At 38.6% G+C, this 13,559-nt stretch overlaps 1 protein-coding gene across 1 annotated transcript in view; it reads left to right on the top strand.

Annotated features, from left to right (window-relative positions):
* ITGA2 (integrin subunit alpha 2) overlaps positions 1–13,559 on the top strand; it is a 105,291-nt gene that overhangs the window by 64,567 nt on the left and 27,165 nt on the right. The window contains exons 10-16 of the mRNA XM_082382195.1: positions 741–817; positions 3,003–3,141; positions 4,037–4,182; positions 5,791–5,934; positions 8,258–8,461; positions 9,648–9,784; positions 11,183–11,322. Of these exons, the coding sequence (XP_082238321.1) occupies positions 741–817; positions 3,003–3,141; positions 4,037–4,182; positions 5,791–5,934; positions 8,258–8,461; positions 9,648–9,784; positions 11,183–11,322 (987 nt within the window). The remainder of the gene's footprint in view (positions 1–740; positions 818–3,002; positions 3,142–4,036; positions 4,183–5,790; positions 5,935–8,257; positions 8,462–9,647; positions 9,785–11,182; positions 11,323–13,559) is intronic.

The following is a 13,559-nucleotide window of genomic DNA, read 5'->3' on the forward strand; positions in this document are numbered from 1 at the left end:
CTCCTGATTATCCACTGGAAGGGTCTATCTAAAAACTTTTATTCTTCTCTACATTAATGTGGCAGTCCAGAAATTTAGCTTCCTTTTTGCAAAGATTAGTGAAATGTAACCGCTTTGGCCACATGTATGGAAAATGAGTTCTAATTGAGTCTTATGGTGCTAGTGTCAGAGGCAAGCACATATGTAGAACTTGGACCAACTTCCCAATTGGTAAAATTCCTACTCAGTCTTGAATCCTAGTTCCTGAAGCCTAATCCAAATATCTCTCAGCACAGTCTTCACGACAGAGCAATTGCCTGGCTCCTCCAACTGCGTCTGAGATATATGTGCATTTATTACTACAAATATTTAAAAGCTAAAAATTCAGTTAGGTTCTTAGCAAGTAATGATAATTTTTTTAAAAAGATAATCATGTCAGTTTTCATCTTACCTCATCCCTATGCTGAGTGTTCTCTGATATCAGAAATTTCATAAGTATGCCAATAAATACATTAATGTATGATTAAGATTAATGCCAACTTCAAACACTACCTCAGAAGCATTGTGGATTTCTACATCTGTTAGAACACTTTCTTAGAGATTCCTCCCTCTCAGATTCTGACAGCTCTATATTTTTGAGTGGACATCAGAACACTGTGTGTGTGTGTGTGTGTGTGTGTGTGTGTGTGCACGTGCACATGTGTTTGAAAATTTTATTTAAGACTGATAACAGTGATATGATTTTTGAAACTGTTTCCTAGGTACTGTTCAAGGAGGAGACAACTTCCAAATGGAAATGTCACAAGTGGGATTCAGCGCAGATTACTCTCCTCAAAATGTGTGTATATCAGATAACATTTGCCTTAATACTTCCGGGTGCAGTAACCCCATACTAAAGTGGGAAAAACAGCCATCTAGTGATCAACAGTTTTTTTACGGGAAAAAAATGATAATATACAAGAAAGCTTTTGAGTGCTCCAGGGAACAGGCACTATATTAATTCAAGGTATTATCACTGCAGGAATTTTCTTTATATCAATTAACTACCGGAAACATTTGTTAAAAACACACACTCTTGTCATCACTGTCGTTGAACTATGAGTTGCCTGCGTATCTTTTTTTCTAAGAGCAGAGACAGAAAAAATAGTTGAAAAAGTAAGGAGTTAGGAAAAGAGTGAGATGGGACATCTTCTTAGCTCAGGGAAGTCCATTCTTTCTTAGAAACATCCATCTCGCAGGCCTCTGATTCTAATTCTACTCAGGATATGAGTGCAGTAGTAATAATAGTAAAAGAGGCAAAGAGACAGGTGACACTGGGAAATGCTCAGGGAACAGTATGAACTCAGGGGATTTGATTGGCAGAATAAAGGACCAGGATCACCTTATTTCTCTCTATAATAAAAGGTGCTAACCTTTTCTGGATCAACAGTTGTTAGAGATTAAAGTTATGGGTCTTTCCCTCAGAAAAAATCTAAGTGAACCCACACAGAGAGAATTTTTCACACAATTTCCTGAGGTTTTATACACTCCCTGAAGCCCCTTCCTGCACCCAGATTCAGAGTCCTGGATTTCTAACAATCATTCACATAATTTCATGGTCTCTTATCCTCAAAATGGGACACATTATTTCCCTGTTTGCTCTTTTTTTAATGGCTTTGTATTTTTCATTCCAAAATCATATCTTGATAAACCATAATGGAAAAGAAAATGAAAAAGAATGTATGTATAACCAAATCACTTTGCTGTACAGTAGAAATTAATTCAACATTGTAAATACTTCGATAAAATAAGTTTTAAAAAAATTAACAAAAAACCCCCCAAATTGTATCTTTGATGTTTTCTAAGATCTAAGATCAAAAACTTAAAAATAAGAAGTCCCATCCTGACCAACCCTACCTTCTGCGATGACTTGTAGCTTCGAATATTCAGATTGGGTTTTGAGTCAATCCCGAGTGGCCTGTCCTCTTTGGCCCTTCCCCACTGGTGCTGACCAATGGCAGTCTTTCTTCTTATATCGAGTGTCACAGCTTCAGCTTCCTTTTGTAGCTGTGCCGTATTCAAATAGATGGGATAGGATAGAGAGGATTAGAGGCACATTTGAGAAGGAGTAAAGAAGAAAGAGAAAGAAGTTGAAGATAGACCAGGTCAGAAGAGGGCCGGCACGACAGGTCCGGGCTAGCAGCGCCCACCTCTCCTCCTCTGGCAGCAGCACTTCCTGCTTCTGGAGCATGCGTCATATCCTGAGCTCTTCTTAGGAATGTGTGAGGCTGGAGGCTCACTTCTGACTCCTTTCTAAAGGCTCACAACTGTTTGTCATTTGCAAACATGTGCCTTTGCATGGAAATTTGAAGATGGCTATGTGCCCCTCCTGTGCTGTGGTACAGATTTATCTTTAAAATGTGTTGTACTAAACAGAGCCCAAGGTAACATAGCCCGTGGGAAGGCTCTTTTTCCGGCACAAAATATATCTCAAAAAAATTCAGAGATACATCAACACACAGCCTGTTAAAAAAAACAAAATTCAGCTGAGTGAATTTGAAGATCTAAGCAGCTTTATTTAATGATTCATGAATCAGGCAGCATCCCATCTAACAAACAGAAAGGAGCTCCAAGGAGCTGTAGAAAATGGAAGGCTTTTACAGGCAGAAGGGGAAACAGTTGTATTGGGTCAGGCAAGGTCACCTTCCTGTAGGGGACAGAAGGGCTCTATCAGGTGGATTACCTCACCAGTGCTGACCAGGAAATTCCAAACTGACCAGTTAAGATCACATTCCTGGGAGGGGGGCGTTTGAAACTGCAGTTAGGTTCGGTATTAAGTCTGGGTTTGGTGACGTGGACTTGGCACAAGTGTTTCCATTTTTGGCCTGTTGTCTCTTTTCTTTTTAGCAATTCGTATACATTTTACTTCATCACGCTTAGTTTTTTTTCTTTAAATTTAGACCATTTGTTTCAGTGTTTGGCACACACTACACTCTTATGCTTTACAGGTGATGTTAATGCTTTTCATTTTTCAATTATTTTAGGATATTCTGATGCTGGGTGCAGTAGGAGCTTATGACTGGAGTGGGACTGTTGTCCAGCAGACACCTCATGGACATTTGATCTTTCCTAAACAAGCCTTTGACCAAATTCTGCAAGACAGAAATCACAGTTCATATTTAGGTAAGGCCTAGCAGCATTTGGCTCAGCAAATTTAAATCCCATCCTTTAAACTAGCATCTTGTTGAATCTCAGGGTCAGTTCAGCAAAGTGCTTGAGCTATCCTCTAATTGTTATATTTGTTGCACATATTTCTGTTGCCTCTTTGCCAGTCAGGCCTTAGCCCGTAACTACTTAATGAAACGCTGTATATTTGACTCATTAATCTCTTCTGGCTGTTCCAGCAGTTGTTATTCCTGGGACGTGATTGTGTTTCTCCAAAATAGAAATAGTTCCTAAAAGTCAATACCGTAAGTGGTGGTCTTATATCAATTTGGAGTTCCTAGTCTTTTTGTTCGTGAAATAAGCAGCCACCAATTTCGAGCACCTACTATGGGACAGCTCCTGAGCTGGCTCTTCTATCTACGTAACATTTAATCCCTCCAACTACCCTTTGAAGGAAATATCATTATCCTCATTTTACCTTTGAGAGCCAAAGAGGTTAATTACTTGCCTAAAGATAAAAAAACTTACTAAAAGTGGCAAGTCCAAAATTTGAACCTGGGACTGTCTGACTCCAAAGCTTATGTTCTTTCCACTGTGCAAATTTCCACCTTTTAAATTCATTTAGTTATTCATTCAAGAAATATTGGTTGAGTGTCAGATTCATGAGTGGCTGATGGGGACAACCCAGAATCTAGGGCCAGCTTCATAGGGAGATGCCCCACCTCCACTGGGCAGTGCTGGTGGCCAAGGGGCAGAAGCAGTTTATCTTAGAAAAAGGAGGATGTGTACTCAGGAGCTCTAGCGACTGTGCGTCACACTAACGAAGGGGACCTCTGATCACCTCCGCTAAATTCACAAGCCCATCTGGCCAAGATATTCAGTAGTACCTACTCTGTAACCCCTTCTCTCCTAGGTTACTCTGTGGCTTCAATTTCTACTGGAAAAAGTGTCCACTTTGTTGCTGGAGCTCCTCGGGCAAATTATACTGGCCAGATAGTGCTGTACAGTGTTAATGAGAGCGGCAATATCACAGTTATTCAGTCTCACAGAGGTGACCAGGTAAATTCCATTGTTTAAGAAGATGAAATTAATTTCAGGGACAACAGGACAGGTGGGGAGTTAGTAGAAATGGAAACTAACATTTATTGAGTGCCTCTCCTGTAGCTGGCTCTGTAATCTGTGTTTACTTGAATATTCCTTAAATCTTCACAACAGGACTGAGATCTACCATCCCCTTTTGACAGGTTACTGAGGGTTTAACTACCTTTCTAAGGCCACATAGCTTTCATGGGGTGAAGCTGTCATTAAAGCCCAATGATGCCAGGCACCTAACCAGTGCTTTGTAGGCAAGCCCCTACGAGGAGCCAAGGATCTGGAGGAGAAATAAGGAGAAGAAGGGAGCAGGATAGCATTATAAAGACTGAGCTACTACATCTGGGCTTGTCAAGGTGTCCTGTGGCTTTGACATTTCTAAAAGTAAAACAACTCCCTTCTCTGCCACTTTCTTCTGATGCGTGACGGTTTGGTAGTCAGAACCTGTGACGCCCCCCAGTCATGGCCCACGAGAGCAAAGGCCAGCTGATAGATTCCTATTTCCTTGCGAAGTAGTTTTGACTCATGGACTTTGCACATATTTGAAATGAGCATCACTGAACTCTAACAGCCAACAGAAAATTTTCTTCCTTAAACCAGAGAAACCGACTATCCACAGATTTCCCTTCTCTGGGATTAAATCTGATCCACTGTCTCTATGGACTTTCCAGGAGTAAGAAGATCTGAATCTTTGACTTCCTGGACCACAAACCAGCTATGGTCACATACTTTTCCCTCCTCTTTAATATTTTAAAGAAGGGTGCTTTTATTCTGAGAAAAGTAATGCAAGTGTTATGGAAGGAGTCATTTCTTATTCATTTCTGAATCCTCAAGAGGCATTCACGTAGGCATACGTTGAACCTTGGTTGAATGGAATGATGATCATTCAGATTCCCAGCCTCTCATTTCCTTTTATCAACAACTAGTTCTCCAGCGCAATCTATCTGGGAACTACTCTACTGTCCCAGATCATGCCATGGACACTTACATCACTCGTGCTTTCCCACTCCACTCCACCTAGCAAATTCCTTGCCGTCTTGTAAGATGCAATTCAAATAATACTTAATCTTTCTAAGCCTTTCTGACTCCTGGGCACTCTGATCACACAGCATTTGTTACTTGCCTCTATTATAATATATTTTACCACGGAAGCACAATTATTTGTTCCGCCTCCCTCTTCCCCTCCTGCCTTTCTGTACAACATCTCACAAAGTTTCTAAGTGTTTCTTAAATGTGGTCTTTTACCCACCAGCATCAGAAGCACCTGGAGTGCTTACTTAAAATACTGTTTTCTTGATCACCCCATGGACATGGTATCAGAATCTCTGGAAATGGGTCTCAGGAATCTGTATTTTACAGATACTTTTTTGGTGATTTTTGTGCACCCTAAGGTCTAAGAACCAAATGTTAGATTGTGATACAACCGGAGAGGAGGGGCTATGTTATCCATCTTTAGGTACCTAGCACCTTACAGGCAACGAATGCTCAATTTTTGCTTGTTGAATGAGTAAACAGAAGTTCAGCATAATACTAGGAGTATAGGAATCCTAAGGTTGATATGCTTTATTACTCCAGATTGGCTCCTATTTTGGTAGTGTGCTGTGTGCAGTCGATGTGGACAAAGACACCATTACAGATGTGCTCTTGGTAGGTGCGCCAATGTACATGAATGACCTAAAGAAAGAGGAAGGAAGAGTCTACCTGTTTACTATCACAAAGGTAAAAAAAAAAAAAAATTATTAAACTGACTTCGTTTGATTTGCTTTAGTATTGGTAAATAAAAGTTAATCTGCATTTTTGCAGAATTAAGAAAATTTATTATTGAATGATAATTTTCATATAGAGTATGGTTTATTTATTTATAAATTTATTTATTTATTTTTGGCTGTGTTGGTTGCTGCTTACGGGTTTTCTTTAGTTGCGGCGAGCGGGGGCTACTCTTCGTTGCGGTGCACGGGCTTCTCATTGCGGTGCCTTCTCTTGTTGCGGAGTACGGGCTCTAGGTGCGTGGGCTTCAGTAGTTGCAGCATGTGGGCTCAGTAGTTGTGGCTCATGGGCTCTAGAGCACAGGCTCAGTAGTTCTGGTGCACGGGCTTGGTTGCTCCGAGGCATGTGGGATCTTCCCGGACGAGGGCTTGAACCCGTGTCCCCTGCATTGGCAGGCGGATTCTTAATCGCTGAGCCACCAGGGAAGTCCTAGAGTATGGTTTATATTTCATCCTTTTGAGGATGTCACCATTAAGTTATAGTTTTAAAAATCACATTGACAGGCATAACTTAGAGCTTAACGTATAGTGCCCTGCCGTTTTCCACGAGGTCTTTAAATACATATTCTCTTTACAAATAAAGTCATTATAAATGCACATTGCTTTTTGAAATACACACACACACACACACACACACGCACAAACATCTGTGTATTTCCCAAGTATCTCATTCAATTATTCTTCTTTGCTATAAAGGTATAACAATAACAGGGCAAAGCTACCTTGTTAATATTTTACAGTGGTAAGTACAAATTTTACCAGGCACTTTAGAAACCTCCATATATTCATGGATGCTTTCTACAGTAGTTTGTCAGGAAATTCCATTGCTTAGTGTAACATTTAGGTATATATCCAAGTCTTGGAAATTCCAGTTCTTGCACATAAAATTAAGCATACCCTAACATGGAAAAGCCCAGTTTTTCCAACTTGCAGACTGAAGTCTCTCAATCCATGCACATAAGTATAGAGAACTTAGTGAAACCTGAAAGAAAACCAACATTAAAGGCACAGGTTGACATAGAAAATTAGATGACCAGATACAGAAAGGATGGAAAAAGAGAAGCTAATATTAATATAGTAAATATTATATTTTTCTGTTGTGATATTTTGTCCTACCTTATTTATTTAAATTAATGTAAGAGTTAGCCCTTTATCAGAAGCAGTTAAAACAATTTTAAAGCATATAAAGAACGTGCAATTGAGTATTTAATAAGGGAAGAGCATATCTACTAGTTTGGAAATTTAACAGATCCCCAGTTTCTTAAATGTTTCTTGCTAGTCAGTCTGAATTATCATTAATTGTTGAAGGTGAGAAGATCTTCCAGTATTTTACCAGACTCAGCAACAAACTGATTTCCATAAGGTTATCATAGAGGAGAAGGAACCAACACTGACCCAGTTTCATGGGTGAGAAGCATTGCTTTCTTATGAAGTCATGAAATATTTCCATTCTTGATTTCAAAATCTGAAGAAAAAAAAAAAACACACGACTGTGTCTTTCACAAGAAAATGTCTTTTCTTTGGCAGAATTATTCAGTGTTTCTTATAATGGGATATTAACAATCTCACTTGTCACTTTCTGTGCCATTACAATTATGCCACTGTTGTTCAGTAGTTTTTAACTAAAGGACTAAATTAAGATATTGTGTTTTATTTTGTCTCTACCTTAATTTTATTGAAGAGATTAGTAGATTTTTACCATAAAATTTTTAAATCAAAAAATTTGGAAACAGATGAGGGAGGATTCTAATATTCTGAAAGGGGGGGAAAAAAGACAAAGAAATGGACATTTTTATGTAGGTTGTGCAGCCACAGTAAAGAGAATTGCTTCCTTTCACCTTGGTTTATGAGCAGATTGATTGCCTATGACCTTACTTGCTAAAAAAAAATTTTGTAAGTCTCATCATAAATAGAGAATTTTGAATTCTAGGTTTAAAATCCTATCCATTTTTAACAGTTTGCAAATTGGTTTGGGCATCATTTGCTGTGAATTTTAATTATAAAAAATTGTAAGTTTTTCTCTTTTTTTAATTGAAGTATAGTTGATTTACAATGTCATGTTAGTTTCAGTTCAGCACAGTGATTCAGTTATACATATACAAACAGATATAGATATATTCTTTTTCAGATGCTTTTCCCTTTTAGGTTATTACAAAATATTGAGTATAATTCCCTGTGCCATACAGTAGGTCCTTGTTGGTTATCCATTTTATATATAGTAGTGTGTATATGTTAATGTAAGGTTTGCTTTAATTTTCCCCTTTCCCCTTTGCAAGGGCGTTTTGAATTGGCACCAATTTCTGGAAGGCCCCGAGGGTGTTGAAAATGCTCGGTTTGGTTCAGCGATTGCAGCTCTTTCAGACATCAATATGGATGGCTTTAATGATGTGATCGTTGGTTCACCTTTGGAAAATCAGAACTCTGGAGCTGTGTACATCTACAATGGTCATGAGGGCACCATTCGCCTGAGGTATTCCCAGGTAATCCAGTTTCATGGTGATTATTTACATGTGAGTATCATTCCTTTAGAGCTAGAGAGTATCATGCGGACCATCCAATCCACCCCTCTTGTTTTATAACTTCATTCACTCATTCATCAGATGCTTGGTGAACCTCTACTGTGTGTCAAGCGCTGATAAGTCTCTGGGAATGCTGTAAAGTACCAGACAGACAAAACTGTGCTCTTTGTGGATCTTCCATTCTTGTGGAGGAGACAGGGGAAAAATGAGATAAATAAGATAAAATAATCCAGATAATAATAAATGATAAGGAATTTTAAAAAACTAAAATAGGGAATAAATTTTCAGGCTGGGAGATATCAGGTATTTGAGTGGGTGACCAAGAAAGCCTCACTGAGAAGGCAGCTTTTGAATAAAGACCTGAAGGAAGTGAGCTAGGAGAAGAATCAGGACCCAAACTTGCATCAACTCCTTCCCAGTCCACTGATCTTTCACTGCTTTGTTATTTTATGTGAGAGATTCATGCTGTTTCTTTGATGAAAATGTGGCTGCAAGAATGATAATCAGATGAGATAAGATGTGACTGAAAAATCAATGGAATTCTGTGGAGAATAAAACAACCTGGGAAACGGCCATATAAAGAACATACCAAATACCATATGCTAACACATATATATGGAATCTAAAAAAAATGGTTCTGAAGAACCTAGGGGCAGGACAGGAATAAAGACACAGACGTAGAGAATGGACTTGAGGACACAGGGAGGGGGAAGGGTAAGCTGGGACGAAGTGAGAGAGTGGCATGGACATATATACACTACCAAACGTAAAATAGCTAGCTAGTGGGAAGCAGCCACATAGCACAGGGAGATCAGCTCGGTGCTTTGTGATCACCTTGAGGGGTGGGGTAGGGAGGGTGGGAGGGAGACGCGAGAGGGAGGAGATATGGGGATATATGTATATGTATAGCTGATTCACTTTGTTATAAAGCACAAACTAACACACCATTGTAAAGCAATTATACTCCAATAAAGATGTTAAAAAGAAGTAAATAAACAAATTTAAAAAGTATGATTATTAATTCTTGTAATAAATAATTCTAAAGTATTTTTTTAAAAAAAAGAACATACCAGGGCAATGTAGATGCTGCCTGTTTTCTGTTTCAGTTGTCATGCAGTATAATTTCATCTCAAACTTGCTCTTTTAGAAAATCTTGGGGTCTGATGGAGCCTTCAGGAGCCACCTCCAGTACTTTGGGAGATCCCTGGATGGCTATGGAGATTTAAATGGGGATTCCATCACTGATGTGTCTGTTGGTGCCTTTGGCCAGGTCATTCTGCTCTGGTGAGTCAGTGAGAGCCAGACACAAACTAGCTAACGAACAAATGGGCTGCTAAGTAGAGCAGATTGCTGTGCCAGTATTACTGAAATGTCACATGCGTTATATAAGACTCTACGACATTTGTATGTCATAGTTTGCATAGAGGAAGGAATATGTTTTTCCTGGTGGGAGGAAAAAAATATTTGCTTAACATTAGAATCAAGTTTCTCTTCTCTATATAGTGAGCAGAAAAAGTACATTGAAAAGACAAAGCTCTTGAAATGGTATTCAGGATATTTCTGATTATTATCTTCCAAATAGCCTTACCTCAGCTTGCAGAAAAGAATTCTCATAAGAATGCTCTAAAAATACTGAACACTGAGACCACACAAGTAAAGTGCAACTTCTCATGTGGTTAAAAGGTATCTTTTACAATTATTGGTCATAAACAAGAAGCCATTATTTAGGTTTAGCTGACCTCTCGTTGACCTCAGGAGGAGTTGAAGAGCAGGGGGGAACAATAAGGTATTCAAGAGCCACGTGAGTCAAGGACAAAAATAAATATATTGGGCTGGTGAAGGACTGAAATCAAAAAGAAATAGAGAATTTGATCAAGAGTCCCCAAGAAAATATAGTTCAGTTATCCATTCATGTCTGCTGAAAAGTGTGCTTTTTTAAATGTCCAAATACATCAAGAACAGAAAATAAAATTACCTATTGAGTAAATTACATTGAGTTCAGTGAAGCTATTTACAGTATCTCACTTGTGCTTTTAAAGGCTGAAGTGCATTGTTTTTAGTGCAGCATTGGTTTTTTTTTGGCTGCGCTGTGCGCGGCATGTGGGATCTTAGTTCCCCAACCAGGGATCAAACCCGTGCCCCCTGCAGTGAAGGTGCGGAGTCTTAACCACCGGACCACCAGGGAAGTCCCTTAGTGCATCATTTTAATGAAACCTTCATGTGGAAAAAATAAAACTCAAGGATAATATTTAAGACTTTGAAAAAAAGAAAATATATTTACTGAATAAAATCAGTTAAAATCAGTTAAAAGTAGCATTAAAATAATACAAGGTATGATTACACATAATTATAAGGCTGATTTGTAAACAGTTTTGTAAGAAATCATACCTTTCAGTGAACATCACCCTGTAGCCACCTTGGTTGGCCTCATGCTTGGTAGGCTATATACTTACTATATTATGACATTCTCTTTTAAGATAGTCCATGGTAGCCAAACTTTTTTCTTTGAAGGTGAATTTGATTCTTCTAAAAAGTCAAGACACATGGAGTCAAATCAATTTATTGAGGGGATCAGTTAAGCTAGGTTAATGCCGTTTTGTGGTCACATTCCTATAGGGTGCTAAGACTGGTTTTTCTGGGTAACTTCCTGAGAATAATTTTTTTAACATTTATGTCTTTCAGGTCACAGAGTATTGCTGATGTATCTGTAGTTGCTTCATTCACACCAGAAAAAATCACTTTGCTCAACAAGAATGCTGAGATAAACCTTAAACTCTGTTTCAGTGCCAAGTTTAGACCTGCTAAGCAAAACAATCAAGTGGGTGAGTAAACCTGAAATAATCTATACAACAGATAGGTTTGCATATAGAGTTTTAGTCCTGAACGTAACCCATACTTTGGATTTGGAAACCAAAAGAAGTAAGGGTCTTGCAGACATTTGAATTGCCACATATTTGAGGTGCCTGAGAATGGTTAATTCGGTGTGGAAGGTTTGTTTAGACCTTCATCCGTCATCTCTAGAACGTAACATTCTGCTGCTGAAGGTCATAATTTCAATGACATAATCATAGGCTCTCCCAATCTGTCCTTTAAGTCTCTCTTACCCACACCTTCCTAACTGAAAACCATGGGCACGCGCAGATTACACTGAACTCAAGCCCGTATTAAATGAGTACACTGTAGGTTGGCTTTGCCATGATCTCGATAGAGTGTGTTCAGTACAAGGATCAAATGTTCCTATTCTTAAAAATTTAATAAGCATGAAATAATGAGAAAGTATAAAACAATATATAATTTGTGCCCAGTGTTTCACATTTTCTAAATAATCCAAAGAAGTGAGTGAAAGTCTGAGGCATATCCTATCAGCAGGAGAGAGTAGGGAAGTCTGTGAGCAGATGTCAGCAGAAGCTGTTGTCGTCTCTCCCTGGATGGGTCCAGTCATCTTCCAGGGCCTGGGTGAGGTCCCACAAGCTCTCTGAAGTCTTTCTAACCACGCGGCTCACCTCCATCTCTCCTGCTCCAATTGTCTCAGTTCCCTCAATATGTAGCCATTGATTTAGCACTTGATCCAACACTACCTTCTTTCATTTGCTGCTGTTTCATGGGTCCTAATCCCCCTTCATCAGATTTTGGCTCTAAAATTTAGAAACCTGTAGTTCCTACAGCTATTTCATTAGGTGGTGAACAAATAAACTAGCTTAAAGGGTAAAAACATAGAGGCAGGTTATTTGTCACGATTCATACCAAGAAATAAGTAGTTTACGAACACAAAAAGTTCGATTCACATCTTGGCACGCTTTCCATATTTCCTGCTTTTCATATTCATCTGGCATTTTTCCTTTCAGGTGTTCAAACACTGACCCAACTCTGAGTAGCACATCTCACAGACCTGCCTTGTAGCTCGTCCATCTCAGTAGCCGCGATAGTTGAGTCAAAAACCATGACTGTATAAACATGAAGTGGCTAGATGGAACGTAGAGCATGGTGATTTTCATTAACAATACCGTATTGTATATTTGAAAGTTGCTGAGTTTAAAAGTTCTCGCCACACACACAAAAACTGTAACTTTGTGAAGTGATGCGTATGTTAACTCACTTTATTGTGGTAATTATTTTGCAATATATAAGATCGCTATGTTGTATACCTTAAACTTACACAATGTTCTATGTCAATGATATTTCAATGAATCTGGGGGAATAAAACATTAAATATAAAAGATTAATTTGGAAAATCTGTTAGTTGGCAGAAATGACTGGTAGGTCACCTCTCCTGGCCCTGAAGCATGGATTTGTCTCATGTATCTTCCAATTTTTGACTGTACTTCACCTTTTCTGTTGCCACACACTCAAAAAGGGCGTTCTGCTTTGAGAATTTCATTCCCTTCCACTCATTGTCTAGGGTCTCCTGCTACTGGGCATCTTTCCCTTTGAATCCTTCTTAATGCCTTAGGTCTACACAGTCATGATCATTTGTCACTTAATTACCTGGCAATAATAGTATGTAAGACAGGAATCCCATCTCCGTGACTTTGAAAAGTGAACTTATAAAGCATATGGCTTCTATTATTTATTGCATCAGGTGCACACTCCAGTTTAAAGTTAATAACATAAAAAGGATTATTATATTGCCTATGTGACTATGTATCATTTTTACCAAGCTGTTGGAAAAAATAAAACAGTATAATTACCACACCTACTAACTTTGTCCTAGCTACAATCACTTCCCCAGCATAACTTTTCCTTTGCTTTATTTTCACCATTTATTTTTAGTTCTTGATTCCTTTGTATTTTATCTTTGTTAACCTCATTAAGTCATCGGAGCAGGAAAAATTATACATCACTTCTAATAGATATTTGAAAGGTAGCACATAGAATGCTTTTGGAAGTATATTCAACCTTTAAAATATTGGAAGTAATAAGACAGAGTAGTCCCAAATAAGGCAGTTGATGCTATTAATAGTATCAGATCTTCTCTCTCAGTTTTGGACATGTAGCCAGCAGACTTTATTGAAGGTTCTGATAGTTTGGACATTGGCTACTGACATCAATTTTTATCACA

The sequence above is a fragment of the Balaenoptera borealis genome, assembly GCF_965194805.1.
Source record: "Balaenoptera borealis genome assembly, chromosome: 2".
NCBI classification, from domain to species: Eukaryota; Metazoa; Chordata; class Mammalia; order Artiodactyla; family Balaenopteridae; genus Balaenoptera; species Balaenoptera borealis.